Genomic DNA, 14787 nt, shown 5'->3' on the forward strand with positions numbered 1-14787 from the left:
TACAAGAACAAAATTTAAGAAAATAACATTTTTTTCTAAAAAAATCAATTATGTTAAAACTTTCAAAAAGTAATCGAATCTTTTGCTTTAACTTATAATACGATTTTTAGAACTAATATACTTTTAAAAACATTTTTGGCTTATGATGCTTTGGTATGGATATGTTAAACATTGCAATAATTAAATGAAAACGTAGATAGTTGATGACGTAGATAGTTCATCTGCCAGTTTTCTTGTATATTTTTTGTTAATTCTTTCGTCGTTTAACTGGCTTAGGTAGAATATTCGTGGTACTGAAATTTAAAAAAATCATTTTTAGCAATAAAACTAATGAGAATTTTTTTAGTTTTAATTAAAAATTGTTCTAATTGTGATAACATACTTAATAATAGATAATGCTTTCGGTTTTCGTTTTTGTACTGTTTGTTGTGTGTCTATTTTTGTAATAATAACGTTACATTGTTGGTATTCCTTTTTAGTTTCTGAAAAATTATGTTTATTATATTAATTTGTAAATACTAATTGTAAATATAATTATATTAATTATAATTAATTATATTATATTTCGGAAGGATTATAATATTATTATTATATAAATTGAGGGTAATTTGAACAAATAATAAATACAGAATTAGTTGCTTCTACTGATGAATTCATGTTATTTATTATGTATATTTTATACATATTTTGTAAATTTCACACTTTTTTTAAATAATAGCTTTGTGCAATATTTTTAAATAATATAAACATTACAATATAAGCATACATATATATATATATATATATATATATATATATATATATATAAACATTACAATATAAGCATACATATATATTGGGTGGCCCATTTTAATCCATCTAGTCGAATATCTCAAAAACCAAGCCCGGAAGAGAAAAATGTTTCAAACAAAAGTTGTGTGGCTTCAAGGGGGCCATAAGATGGTGACAATGATTTGACCTTGAAAAATCATTTGAAGGTCATGCGAAGGTCAACTTTAAAATCTTAAATGGAAACCCCCATTTTTTATTTAGTATTCTTGTAGCTGACATCGAGAGATTTCCAAAACACTATAATAAAGTATTTTTTCATTAAGTACTTTTTGAGTTATTTTATATTTTAATCTGACATATTTTGATATAAAAAATTAAATATCTCGTAAAATATTTAGTTTTTGATAATTTTACCGTAATACTTCTATGTACAGAATAATGAGACAAATCAATTAGTATAATAAAAAAATTGTTTTTAAGAAAATTATTTACAATGTATTTTTTTAAACAATTATTTGTTTTTTTTGGCACTAATTAATTTGTCTTATTATTCTGTACATAGAAGTATTACGGTAAAATGATCGAAAACTGAATATTTTACGAAATATTTTATTTTTTATATCAAAATATGTCAGATTAAAGTATAAAATAAAAGTACTTAATGAAAAAATAGTTTATTATAGTGTTTTGGAAAGCTCTCGATGTCAGCTACAAGAATACTAAATAAAAAATAGGGGTTTCCATTTAAGATTTTAAAGTTGACCTTCACATGACCTTCAAATAATTTTTCAAGGTCAAATCATTGTCACTATCTTATGGCCCCCTTGAAGCCACACAACTTTTGTTTGAAACATTTTTCTCTTCCGGGCTTGGTCTTTGAGATATTCGACTGGCTGGATTAAAATGGGCCACCCAGTATACAGGGTGATTCAAAACAACCTTCTGTCCTTACAATGTCATATACTTGACACTATTCTAAGACGATTTTTCCTTTGCCAAAATTTTTTCCGAGGCTTAGTTTTTAAATTATAAGCCAAAACGAATTACGGGCCGCATACGCGAGGCAGGCAGGGGCGGCGCAATTCACCGTCCGATGCTGGTGATTACGTGAGGCGCTCGCTGCGATCAACTGTTTGCTACATGCGATGGAGTGTATGTGTAAGAGAGAACGTATATGCGTATACACACACATACACATTCTCTCTCTCTCTCTCTCTCTCTCTCTCTCTCTCTCTCTCTCTCTCTCTCTCTCTCTCTCTCTCTCTCTCTCTCTCTCTCTCTCTCCCTCTCTCCCTCTCTCTCTCTCTCCCTCTCTCTCCCCCCCCCCCTCTCTCTCTCTCTCTCTCTCACTCACTCACTGACTCTTACCTTGTATGTAGAAATTCGTTGCCCTCATACGACTCAATAAATAATATTTCCGTATAATACGACGAGTAACTAGCAAACTTTTTTTCACTCACAAATTGTACCACTTTTGAATTGAACTTTTACGAATTAATCCACGCATCGATAAACTAAATTTATTAAAAAAAACGATGTTATTATACGTCATTATATTTTCATATTTTATAGTTTCATGTTTTCGAAAGTATCGTATTTACAGTGTCGGAGGCTTTAGCCGATCACAGGACACATGATAGCGTCCGCGTCGATCACGCGTAATGTGATACATTCAGTCGTTCGGCAGCCGGCAGCCGGCAACGCTAGTACCGACATAACTTGCTTGTTGTCGTCGCGCAGTCTCCGCATCGAATAGCGCGTTTCTTTCTTCGAGTTATTTTAATAATTAATTGATAGTAATCGGTAGATTGTGATTAACCGTTATAATCGTTAATAAATTCAATTTATTGATAAAGTGCGTGGATTAATTCGTAAAAGTTCGATAAGTGATATTTCTTTTATTAAATGTGTCGTTATATTTTATGTTTTGCAATCTTAAATAAGATTTACAAATCTGTTTCAAAACAAATTGTGAACTGTGTAACATTTTCCTCAATACATAATTATAACTCTCATAAGGAAATGCTGACCAAGCCCATAAAGCACCAAAATATTTAATTGATTTTGGTATATATAGTAATAGATGAACATTATTTTTCCTACATTCTGCACCATATAGTAAGGGAATTCGTTCAACAAATATTTGAAGTGCTCTTTCAGCTTGTACATAATCTTCGTTTGTTATTTTTTCGCATAAAAACTTATATGTTGCAAAAACTAGAAGCGACCAATGTTTATAGTAAGGTTTTGAAAGTACATTTTTTAAACATGGCATAGAATAATAAAGAAGGAAATTTTTTAATTTGGAAGCTTTCCAAACTTTAATATCATTGATTGATCTTGGTGTCCGTGCCATTTCACTTGATGGTCGGATTGAAGTTAATTTTTTGTCAAAAATATCCTTTTTTGTACCAATATACGAAGGATTATGACAGTTTGTAAACCAAACGATGATAAAGGATTTTACCTCACCTAGAAGTATGGAATGCATATATTCCGGAGGAAATGATTATATCAATATAATATCAAAACCAGGTACAAACATTAAATGAGACATGCCTTTTACACCACGAACATTTTCTTTTCTAACCGCTTTTTGAGAATCTTTTAAATATTGATTCTTTGTTCTTGCTTTACTTTTTTCCAAATATACACGAGCGTAAACATTTCCTACTTTTACTCTATCACCTGGACATAGGCAAAATGAACAGCCAAATTTAACATTAAATTGATGTACATTCTGAAGTGTACATCGTGCAACTGAATCAACAGGTGCAACAATTGTATGTACTCTAACATGAACAGGTGCATCTAAACCAGGGGGCAAACAATGAAAACCATTTTCATGTAAATCTTTTAGGTCATCTACGAACGGTTTCAAAAATAAATCCATCACGGGTTTTTTTGCTGAACACCAGATACTTGAAAGTAAGATGTTTTCTTTACGTAGACAGTACGGTAATTCATTGATTGCCACTTGGATTGGACACATGGATACTTTTGAAGATTTGAAAGTATCCACTCCGTCAGCATTCCACTGAAGAGTTATATCATAATCTCTAATAACTCCATTTCTACGCAGTCTTCGATATGATTCCCCACTAGTTATATCTGAAAATATACTAGACTGTTCTGCACTACCTCTTTGCAATTTATAAAAAAGCAGTCCTGATAATAAATTACGTAATTGATCTTTTAACAGTAAATGTACAAAATAATGCTCACCACGTACTAAATCAATTCTCATATATCATGTATTACAAGACGTACAATTAATATGAGTCATTTGTTCAAAATTTAATTCCACAAAACATTCCGGACAATAGAAAATTGTTTTCATGTTTGCAGTTTTCAGAAATTTTTTTAAGATTAAGTGCCGAGAAAAATTTAGTGTAATTGGAAGATGACAATTTATTAAATTTAGAAGATCATCAAATGCTAGATCTGTTAAGCCATGACGGATTATAAAGCTCATGTTAAGGAGATCACTTTCATCTTGGGTGAATGGACAGTTTTCATAAATCGATTGCCTCATCTGCAAAGAAATTGTTTTCTAAAATTATCTACAAAATTCCATTCTGATTATCAAAATGTAATTAGAGATGTTATATGAAATTTTAATAAAATATATGGATTTAAAGAACAATCAAATCCAATTTTTGAAAAAAAGACAATTTTAGGCTTATTTACCCCATTAAATATTTCATACATAAAAACACATGTAGTTTAAATTAAAAGTATATCATAATATAATATCATATAATTTCATACATTAATTGCTTTAAAAGAAATGTTAAAATTAACACAAAGTACAAAAATTCGATTTTTCTAACACAAAAAAATTAGCAGTAGTATAGTAAACATAATTTATAATGAGAGTAATCGAATTCTTACTTTTTCATTATTGCCATCTTCACCATGTTCATCATCAAAAATATTTTCTTCATCATTGGCATTATTAACTTGGTTGTTATAGATTTCATAATCGCTATTGTTATTTTCATCTATTGAGGAATGCTCATTAATTTCTTCAAACTGTTGAAGCGCTTTATCGTGCATGCCAATTATATTCTCTACTGCATTATTTTCTTCTTGCAATAAATATATAGTCAAATTATTAGATACTTACATAATTTGTTGAAAATATACACTGTTTAGACAAAAACAAAGCCGAATAAAAACATTTCATAAAAAGTAACTAAATGCGGATAAACAAACTTTTTGGTTGACTTTTGAAATAATTTGTTAGCAAATATTGTGCTATATTTTACAAAAAGATTGTTATATAAATTAAAACATTTCTTATATGTTATATATATAAAATAAATATCCATGTTGAGGTTATTTTATACATATAATTTTATAATCCTATTATTTTTTGTAAGTATATCTGATTATTGAAAATCAATTCAGCTTGTATTTCGTTCCTTCGTCGAGATTGAATAGTTGTTGCTGGAACTTCTTCTCTTGCATCTTGAAGGTATTTTCTATATGGTCCTCTATTATTCATAACAATTCGTAAATATGAAAAACGCGGAATAACTTATAACTTGCAATATAACTTGCAATAACTGTTCATTGCGTAGCTAATACACCTGTTTGTTTGTCACTTTTAGCGTTTGTACATTTTATAATAACGATCCGGTTTACAGTTTTCACTATTCACCAACAAACACGTGATCGGGACACAAATTAAAGCAACACAAACGGCCATGATATTGACGTGAAATTTCGTCGTCGCACTTTATTGTTAACCATTCCCTGAATTCCACAGCGATACTATAATTGTTATTGACGAATTCGACAAGCAAACAATCATCATTATTCATTATGTACAAATAACAATGAAATCTTAAACATAAAGAAAACCGACAAAAATTTGTAAAATAATTTCATGCTGACTGTCGAGAAGTACCGAGTATTGCCGAGCAGTGTTGTTACATGAGCCCCCTTTTTTGCACACATGCGTCGAATCCGATATCAGTAAAATGCTTCGATCGAGTGAAAAAGGGTTCCTTATAGCCTTTGTTTTATCGTTTGTAAAAATTTTATTTTTTTTCTTATGGTCATGATTTTTCATTTGTAAAAACTTTAATTTTAAATATATAACTTTCTATTACTCGAAGCATTTTACTGATACTGGATTTGTCGTACGTGCACAAAAAGGGGCTCATCTAACAACACTGCTCGGCAGTACTCGGTACTTCGGTAGTCTGCATCGTGCAATTGTTTTGGAAGTTCTTCTCGGTTCTTTATATAGTTGAGATTTCATCGTTATTTGTATATAATGAATAACGATGATTGTTTGCTCGTCAAATTCGTCAATGAAAATAATAGTATCGTTGTGGGATTCATAGAATGGTTAACAATAAAGTACAACGATGAAATGTTACAAGAACTAGTAAATAAAGGAAACTCTGTTCAAATATCATGGCCCTCTTGTGAAATTAAGAGTGCGATAAAAATGAAAAAATTATTAAAACGTTAATAGAAAAAGATTGGAATACGACGGTAATCAAAGTTCTTGCATTTGGAGGTATGTAATATATATATAATATATGCAATACATACATTTATATAATGCATATGCATATATTTATATACTCAAATGTAAATTTTTACCAAATAGAAATTAATCTATAAAATCTCTGTAAAATAAAAGTTACTTATATAGCAACTAGAATCTTATAATTAATAAGGGCTCCGATATTCGCATTAATGAATCGAGTATATCACACTGCATGCGAGTAAGCAAGCCGGCGCGGGTGAGTGAGTGAGCGAGTGAGCGCGTTCAAGAATATCTGAGCCCTACTTATTATTAGAAAATTTACAATATAACCAAATTTGCTCATGTAACTGCAATAATAACATCGATACTCGATGAACATTGTTTTTTCTAGAATGGACAGATATGCATCGACAGTTATTAGAAATACAGAAATTTAATATTAAAAATCCATGTAAGGGTGATAGAAAGAAACTGATGAAAAAATCATTTACTGATGACCATGAGTCTGATGATGATGAATATAACCAATGTACTAAAAAACGAAAAACTGAATTGAAAGTAAATATAATGATTAAATGTCAATGTTATTATAAATCATTCGTATACTTATATTAGTATATTCATATTTTTATATATTCTCGATCTTTACAGATTAACAAACGATCTAAAATGAAAGCTGGAGCTTTGATACAACAAAATATGTTGCCTAATCTAAAAAAACAAACATCTTATATAAAAAATGTAAGTAAATGTCTTTTACTATCTTTTATCTGCATGCTGCAAACTTGCGATATTTGTGCAATTTATGGTCATATACGACCATCGCTTGATCACATAGATTCACGAATCAATGCATTAAAATAACAAAGCATCCAATGTGCTTATTATATTCATTCTATTTTTTTGTTTTTCAATGTCATTTATTTTTAGTGGTGTACTTCTTCGGATGAAGACGAAACATTAATTTCATCTGACGATGAAAATTACAAGCCATCGAACAAAAAGGAAGAAACAAAAACGTTCAATATGAATGGTGCTCAGCAACAGCAAGAAAGTCTAATAGCGAACTCAGTATTAAAAAGTATAAAAACTATAAATATTTCCGGGAAAAAAAAGTCCATGTATAATTATATATAATTATATATAAATATATATGAAATATGCTCATATATAATTATATATAAAATATATATATAATTGTATATAAAATTATATATAAATATATATAATCTCATATACGGTTATATATGACAATATATAACATCATACAGGATTATATATAACTATATATACATCATATGATAATTATATATAATCATATATATTTGTATATATTTATATATGAGCATATTTCATATATAATTATATATAGGCCATTTTTTCCCGGGTTATCTAATATTTAATGAATACAGTAGTGAACGATGAAACAAAATGAACATTATACATTCAAAATATAATTGTTAGTATAAATTAATACAAATTTTATTACAGAAATAACAAAAATAGAAATTGTAGCAGACCGGGTGATACAAAAATTACAAAGTATTGAAAATTTAACCCAAAATGTAAGGATTGTCCGTTCTAATGATTTGGTAAGAATATCACTTATATTATAAATTATACATCTATTAAAAGTTTATTTTATTAGTTATGAAAATGTTTTTCTTTATATTTTTTAATATACATTTTACAGGTGCAGCAATTAGAAAAAGATAATGAGAAAATAAATGATAAGGTTAATGTTGAGAAAGTTCCCCCCATTGATACGTCAATTAATAAAAATGAAGTAATTTTGTGCATTAATGAGAATATTTTACAGGAAGTCAAGATTAATACACATGTCAAAATTAATATTGCATCGCCTACAAAAAGTTCGCAAATTGTCAATGATATGGCTTGTGTAAGTGAGAGGTATATATGTATTACTTGTTATAAATTAATATCTTGTATGTACAAATTGAAATTCTGTATGTTTATGTATTTTGCAGAAAGTCGAAACAGATGTAAAAGTAAATATGGCATCGTCTGCAGAGAATCCGCAAAGTGCGAATAATGCTTGTGTAGACAAGGTATGTATTATATATTCGCTGTAAATTGATCGTATCTTGTGCAAAATTAAAATGTATGCAAAATTTCGTATATTTTTTTATAATGGAAAATGAGAATTTATCTGCAATTTTTAATTTTTTGAGAGTTTTCACTATATTTTATTGTTATCATCTGTTATATAGAATATGATATCACTTGGTCGAGGAGTCAATATTCCGGAAAATATTATGCGGAAAATTCGGACTTCTGATATTGGTAAAATGACCTGCGATTTAATGGGTCATTTGTTCTCAACACAAGAGATTGCGTGTTCATCTAGAACAGGAAAAAAGAACAACATAAAATCAATAGAAAGTTCAAGAGAGGAAAAAAACCAAGATTTGGACCAAGATCATAAATTTAATGCAATAAAAGGTAAACATTATAAGGATTTTTTTTAATTTATCGCATTTTTAATCAATTAATTGTTATTCTTTTTAATTTATATTAACACTGTAATATTAATACATATGTATACTGCGAACAAGAAGTATTTGTGTGCAAGAAAACTACGTTAAAATTAAAATGAATTTATAAAATTTTAATAATAATTTATATATTTGTTTACAGATTATGTACTACTCAAATTTGAAAATTTGAACAATGCGGAACAGTTATTCAATACTGCAGTAACCAATAAATGTAAGAATGTCGTACGGAACTTCAAAAAAGTCTCGACTTCAGAAAAAGCTTAATATGATTGATTCAACATACAATGCCTATTATAATATATATATATATATATATATATATATATATATATAAGTACAAAACTTGCAGCAAGCTTTAAAAAAAATTGAAAAGATTATTTTTCTTTTATTTAAATTAGATTAAATACAAGATTAGATTTTAAATACAAGTTTTATTTTAAATGTATACAAAATACTTTACGTTTTATTTTATTTGATATATTTTATGTGATATTATATGATTTGTTTCATAAATTATACTTTCCATCGTATCTAGAGAAATAAAAGTTGAATTTTTGAAAGATGTAATTAAAAATAAGAAATCAGAGTTGATTTTTTTTATCATTCATTTACTACTTTGTTTAGGGAATCTGAAATGAAAATGAGAGTAATACCCTAATAAGAGTATATGTATATAAATCCCGCATCTGATGATGATTTTGCATGTATTATCGAATGCAAATTGAGAACATTCAAATATGGGGTTTACTCTCATTTGGGTGTTACTTTCATTTGAGGATTCTTATTTTCAGGGTTACCGTCATTTTTAAGGATTAACCATTAACTGAAGGTTAACCATCAATTAACTATCATTTGAAGATTAACCTTCAATCAATGGTCTGAAATCACACCCAACTTTGAAGGTTTTTTTTGATGTTTTTTTAATGGTTAACACCCAAAAGTTGAGTGTATTTTTCCGTAAGGGTTTGCCTGGGTCCTTCGCGTCTAATGAATCTATCTCTTAAATCACAGCAATTTTTAAAGAAATTGACGCGTTGTTCAAGAACTACATTATTTTACTGTGTGCTATTGAAATTACGCTATCAATATTTTACGAATTGTATCTTTTTCTAAGTTGTGTTCATTATAAAGGCGGAACAGCCTTATATAACATCGAGATTTCGGCCCGTTATATCGCTTTAATAATCGTCAGCTTATTAATTTTAAAAATCTAATGCGTCAATCCTTGTAGCGGAGATCATATAGAATAATGTCTTTCTCGAATAGTATTGATATCTTCAACGGTAGACGAGATTAAAGCGAATAATGTATCTGACGCGGACAATCTCGACAAAGGTGTCACGATTTCGGCCCGTTGTATCGTTTTAATAATCGTAGGTTTATTAATTTTAAAATTTTAATGCGTCAATCCTTGTAACGGAAATCATGTAGAACAGTGTCTTTCAACATGGAGGATCAACCCCGCTCTGGACGGTCTTCTGGCATTGATGATGACATTGTGCATGCCTTAGTGGAAAGAAACCCAAGGATTACAACTGAGGATATTGCTGAACATTGATAATTCAACCGCTTTTCGTCATTTAAAAAAGCTTGGATTGACCAATCGAAAAGGCGTCATCTTCCACCACGACAATGCTAGGCCACACGTCGCTCAACAGACGCTGCGAAAACTGCAGGAGTTGCAATGGGAAATTCTGCAGCACCCGCCATATTCTCCAGATATTGCGCCTTCAGATTTTTATCTGTTCCGGTGTTTGCAGAATAGTTTAAATGGCAAGAATCTCAATTCCGAGGAAGCTGTCGAAAACCACCTTACAAACTTTTTTCAAGAAAAACCAAGTTCTTTCTTCAAAAATGGAATCGACAAGCTTATAGACTTATGGGTTGGAAAACCATTGTAGAAAAGAATGGAGACTATATAATTGATTAATAAAAGTGTTATCTCTAAAATATAATCTATTGAAGTTTATATTTAAATCGGGCACGAACTTATGCAATCACCCAATATATATTTCTTTAATCAAATTTTGCTTTTAATTAAATTTTTCATTAAAAAATATGTTGTTTAAGTTAATATACTTTCATTATCAGTTTATTGAGTTTAAAACAGTGAAAATAGAGAACAATAAACTCATGGTCTAAAATAGAAGATTTAACTATATAAACAATTAATCGATATGGTAATTATTTTCATTAATGGTATGATTTCTTACCCCGATCAAACCTTCCAAGCAAGGACTAAACATACCACCAGCGTCGACTTTGTAACTTTTTGTGGTTTTTTGTAGCAAAAAAAGTATTAATTTTTGCGCTTTTAATGGAGCATTATACCATTCCGTATTGCATCTGCATGATAACAAAAAGTGCTAATTAGTTTCTAAATGTCTTTGTAAACAAGAATTATACACGTGTTTTAAAATTATAGAATTCAGAATATATACAATACAATATGTGTATTTGCTATGAGAAAAGCACATAATAATTGTACTTAATAATTGTACTTCTTACATCGTTTGATGGACATAACTGTCGCAGTTTATAAATTCTTGTCCAGCGAAATTGCCTAGAATTAGGAACAAAAAATGGCAGAATATTGAAATGATAGATTTTATAATATCCATCAATGTTTTTTGTTCCATCATTATTATTCGAGATAGCTGTAAGTAAAATTGATGATTTCATCAATTGCAGATGGTTTTCCAAAATTAGTGACAAGAACAGAGTGATTATATATAACTGGCACATCACTCACATGAAAAATATTAATGCTTCCCGAACATGTAATAATTATAATTATGAACAGGTACGAACGTCCAAAAGTTGTTTTTAATAATTCTGACAATCTAGTAGAATAAATGATGCTACGTTATCATTTAATACATGATATGTTAAGAATAATATTTTAGATATTAATTTTATTTTATCTTAAAGTAATTTGTTTAGAATACATATATGCAAAATTATATTCAAATAAAAAATCGAAAAGAAAGTTACAATAATTATCTTGCATTCTTGCTAATATGTATTATTCGTGTGAAAGATATTATGAAATTAATAGCATACTAACTCAAGTGCTCTTCTATGAACATCCACCGCAGCAATTATTCTGTGATGCAATATAGTATATTTTTTCGCACATATTCGCAGAGTATTCTCGCTTAGCATATGTTTTATACGGAAACTATAAAATTCTGCATGTTACAAAAGAGATAATATATGTATATATGTATATAATCAAAGTTATAACATTATTGTGTATAGTTATTAGATTTACCTTCATATAAATATGTTAACTATATACAATATTATCTTTTTATATACATCTTTAAATAATAAAAAGAAATCAAATACAAGAAATATTTAATAAATGCTATAAATAAAATATATACTTTTTATAAATATACATATAATACTTTATAAATTAATATTAATCAAATAACAAATTTGCTTTTATATGCCTAACAAGACCCCCTTAATTAGACAAAAAGACAACTGTTAATATAATTTAATGTAACTTAAAATAAAACAAAACTAAATAAAAGCAATGAAAAATTTATTTAAAAATAAATATTATTTCACTTATAATTTACCTAGCAATTTTAAACATTCCGAAAGCGTGTACTGCATTTATTAAGGAAAATGATTCAGTAGCTATACCAATGGTCGCTGAAAGCAATATCACAATATTTATGTACATTGCTAAGACATGAAAGTATTTTTGTTGATCGACAAAACATTCCATTTGAGTAAAAAGTTTGCGCGGACGAGACTCGTTTAATGGCACTATGAGATCAAGTAAGTCCGGTATATATTGTATTGAAATGTAGATGAGACATCCGAAATAAACGAACGCTGGAATTAAGGAAATTTTATTAAATTAGAAGATAGTCAAACGCATCATAAGCAAATGTGCGCAAATTAAGCTTTTTTTAAATATCAAATTCAATAGAATTATAAGTATTTATATTTCTAAATTAATATATTGATCGTATTAGAAGCATAATAATTAATTTTGATGTAATTTTCGCAATTATTCATGATAATTAATATCAAATTTTGATGAAAACTGTAATGTAAGTTAAAAAATCGAACAAGCATAGCTTATTGTTATTCGAAATCGATTGTTATATATTTCCGGTTTTTATGATCGCATTGGATTTATTTATAAAATAATTATATATCGAAACATTGTAAAATCTATCGTATTGTTTAAGCTGTGTTCCGAATACGTAATTAGATAACTCAAAATCAATCAAAAGCGAATAATTAAAAATTTATTCCGCACTTACTTGCTATAATTATTGTAAACCGTTTTCCATTGTTAGTATATTTGCGCATTATATCGATTTCTCGATCATCCGTCAAAATGCTCCAATTATCATGAACACGTTTTTGGAATTTTTTTATCTGTTAATATGTATGACAAATATGCACATAATAATCAATTTCAGATTAAATTATTATTGAACTTACATTTTTCATCACAGCATAAAAAGTAATATATTTAGCAATCCATACCATAATCAAAAAATCGAATGATAATACTTCCAAAAAAATATCAAAAGTATATTTTGCAACGAATATTTGTATTAACTGTAAGTTATAATAATATAATTGTTGATGCAAATTATATATATATATATATATATATATATATGCGCGTGTGTATATATAAAATTCACACAAATAATTATTACAAAAAAAGATACAAAAGAAATATACAGAAATATAATATATATAAGAATTTATAAAACATATATAACAATCTATAAAACATATATGTATACGAATAATGTTTCAAAATTAAGTGTACACAGTGTACACAACGACTTTAAATTAGATCAATATAAATACCTGATATGTTATAAATATTATGTATATTAATAATGATAATACAACTTGAATCTGATTGATGCTGGAATTATGGTATGACCAGAGTCCAATCGATGCTAAAAGAATATAATTGAGCTTATAGTGTTTCTCCTCGGGGAACTTCATCTTAAGCAATTGTCGAAGCGTTACTGACAATGACTACTTGTAATCTATAGAAGTTTCCCCTTTTTCCTACTCCGCTTCCATTCCTACAATTATTTTTTCTATCATTTTATTCTTAATTTTTCGTAATAGTTCGTCGTTGTATGGATAGTAAAGATAAAAGTTTTATTTGGCATTTGGAATTTACGAAGAGCTTGAATCCGCATTAAAGGAATATATAATAGAAGAGAATATTATATATAATATTTTTCGAAATATATTCCTCTCAAAAGAGTGAATATATCTCTGCTCTGTTATGCAAATGGATGATAACTATTGAATTATCGTAATTTGCTGTTATGCATAAACCTTAATACATGTGATTACACATGTATTATGGTTTCTCTTATCTTCCTTGTTCTCTCCTTCTCCCAACGCACGCGCAGTAGAGAACAAAAAATTACATGTTGGTAAGATGTATTTCTTCCATCTGCAGCAGATTAAACACAATATATTATGATATCTGTGATCCATATATTTTATGTTTCTATAAAGTTTATGATAATAACAGAATAGAGGAGTGATCAAACTGACTGCAGAAGTGATTAAATCGTAACAGTAAGCAATTATTAATAATTATATATTAATAATTATAATGCAGTTTCGAATGTAATGTTTGAAACTTTAAACTTTTAAGATGCCTAGATCCGCACAAAAAAAGGCAAAATATAATCGATTAGTAAAAACAAGAAGAAAAAGAAAAGAAAACGATTTATTCCGAGGCGAGGATATAACATATCTACTCCGCTGAAAAATAGATGTTAACGTTTAAATTCACGGTTATGTATAGTATGTTTTAATAATATCGGATTTTTACCTATCTAATAATTTGTTATAATGCAGTACAAAATAGTGTAGTTTTTTTCGAAAGAGCGTGTTTATTTATGCGTCAAACAACGGGCGATATATTGCATCGTTAATTATACTCAATGAGACTCACTGGGCTCAGTTAGA

The 14787-nt window shown here is 28.3% G+C and overlaps 3 protein-coding genes across 3 annotated transcripts; 1 reads left to right on the top strand and 2 right to left on the bottom strand.

Annotated features, from left to right (window-relative positions):
- Positions 1-2145: 2145 nt before the first annotated feature.
- LOC138937863 (uncharacterized) lies at positions 2146-4830 on the bottom strand. Its single transcript, XM_070304512.1, has 4 exons — positions 4666-4830; positions 4180-4306; positions 3523-4002; positions 2146-3243 (listed from the first exon to the last, which is right to left on the bottom strand). The coding sequence occupies exons 1-4, from the start codon at positions 4828-4830 to the stop codon at positions 2636-2638; spliced, it is 1380 nt and encodes a 459-aa protein (XP_070160613.1). The 3' UTR covers positions 2146-2635.
- Positions 4831-6286: 1456 nt separating this feature from the next.
- LOC138937672 (uncharacterized) lies at positions 6287-9077 on the top strand. The gene is made up of 10 exons (XM_070304159.1): positions 6287-6307; positions 6672-6838; positions 6932-7021; positions 7211-7361; positions 7772-7872; positions 7974-8015; positions 8100-8180; positions 8269-8349; positions 8512-8743; positions 8939-9077. Exons 2-10 carry the CDS (start codon positions 6683-6685, stop codon positions 9061-9063), a joined length of 1059 nt encoding a protein of 352 aa, XP_070160260.1. The 5' UTR covers positions 6287-6307; positions 6672-6682; the 3' UTR covers positions 9064-9077.
- A 1759-nt stretch (positions 9078-10836) lies between these two features.
- LOC138937671 (uncharacterized) lies at positions 10837-13927 on the bottom strand. The gene is made up of 9 exons (XM_070304158.1): positions 13654-13927; positions 13273-13392; positions 13089-13206; positions 12390-12651; positions 11867-11980; positions 11552-11642; positions 11308-11456; positions 11013-11145; positions 10837-10937 (listed from the first exon to the last, which is right to left on the bottom strand). The coding sequence occupies exons 1-9, from the start codon at positions 13795-13797 to the stop codon at positions 10887-10889; spliced, it is 1182 nt and encodes a 393-aa protein (XP_070160259.1). The 5' UTR covers positions 13798-13927; the 3' UTR covers positions 10837-10886.
- Positions 13928-14787: the final 860 nt, after the last annotated feature.

This window comes from Polyergus mexicanus, unplaced genomic scaffold (assembly GCF_030449975.1).
Source record: "Polyergus mexicanus isolate NDT 795.1 unplaced genomic scaffold, iyPolMexi1.0 SCAF_11, whole genome shotgun sequence".
Classification (NCBI taxonomy): domain Eukaryota; kingdom Metazoa; phylum Arthropoda; class Insecta; order Hymenoptera; family Formicidae; genus Polyergus; species Polyergus mexicanus.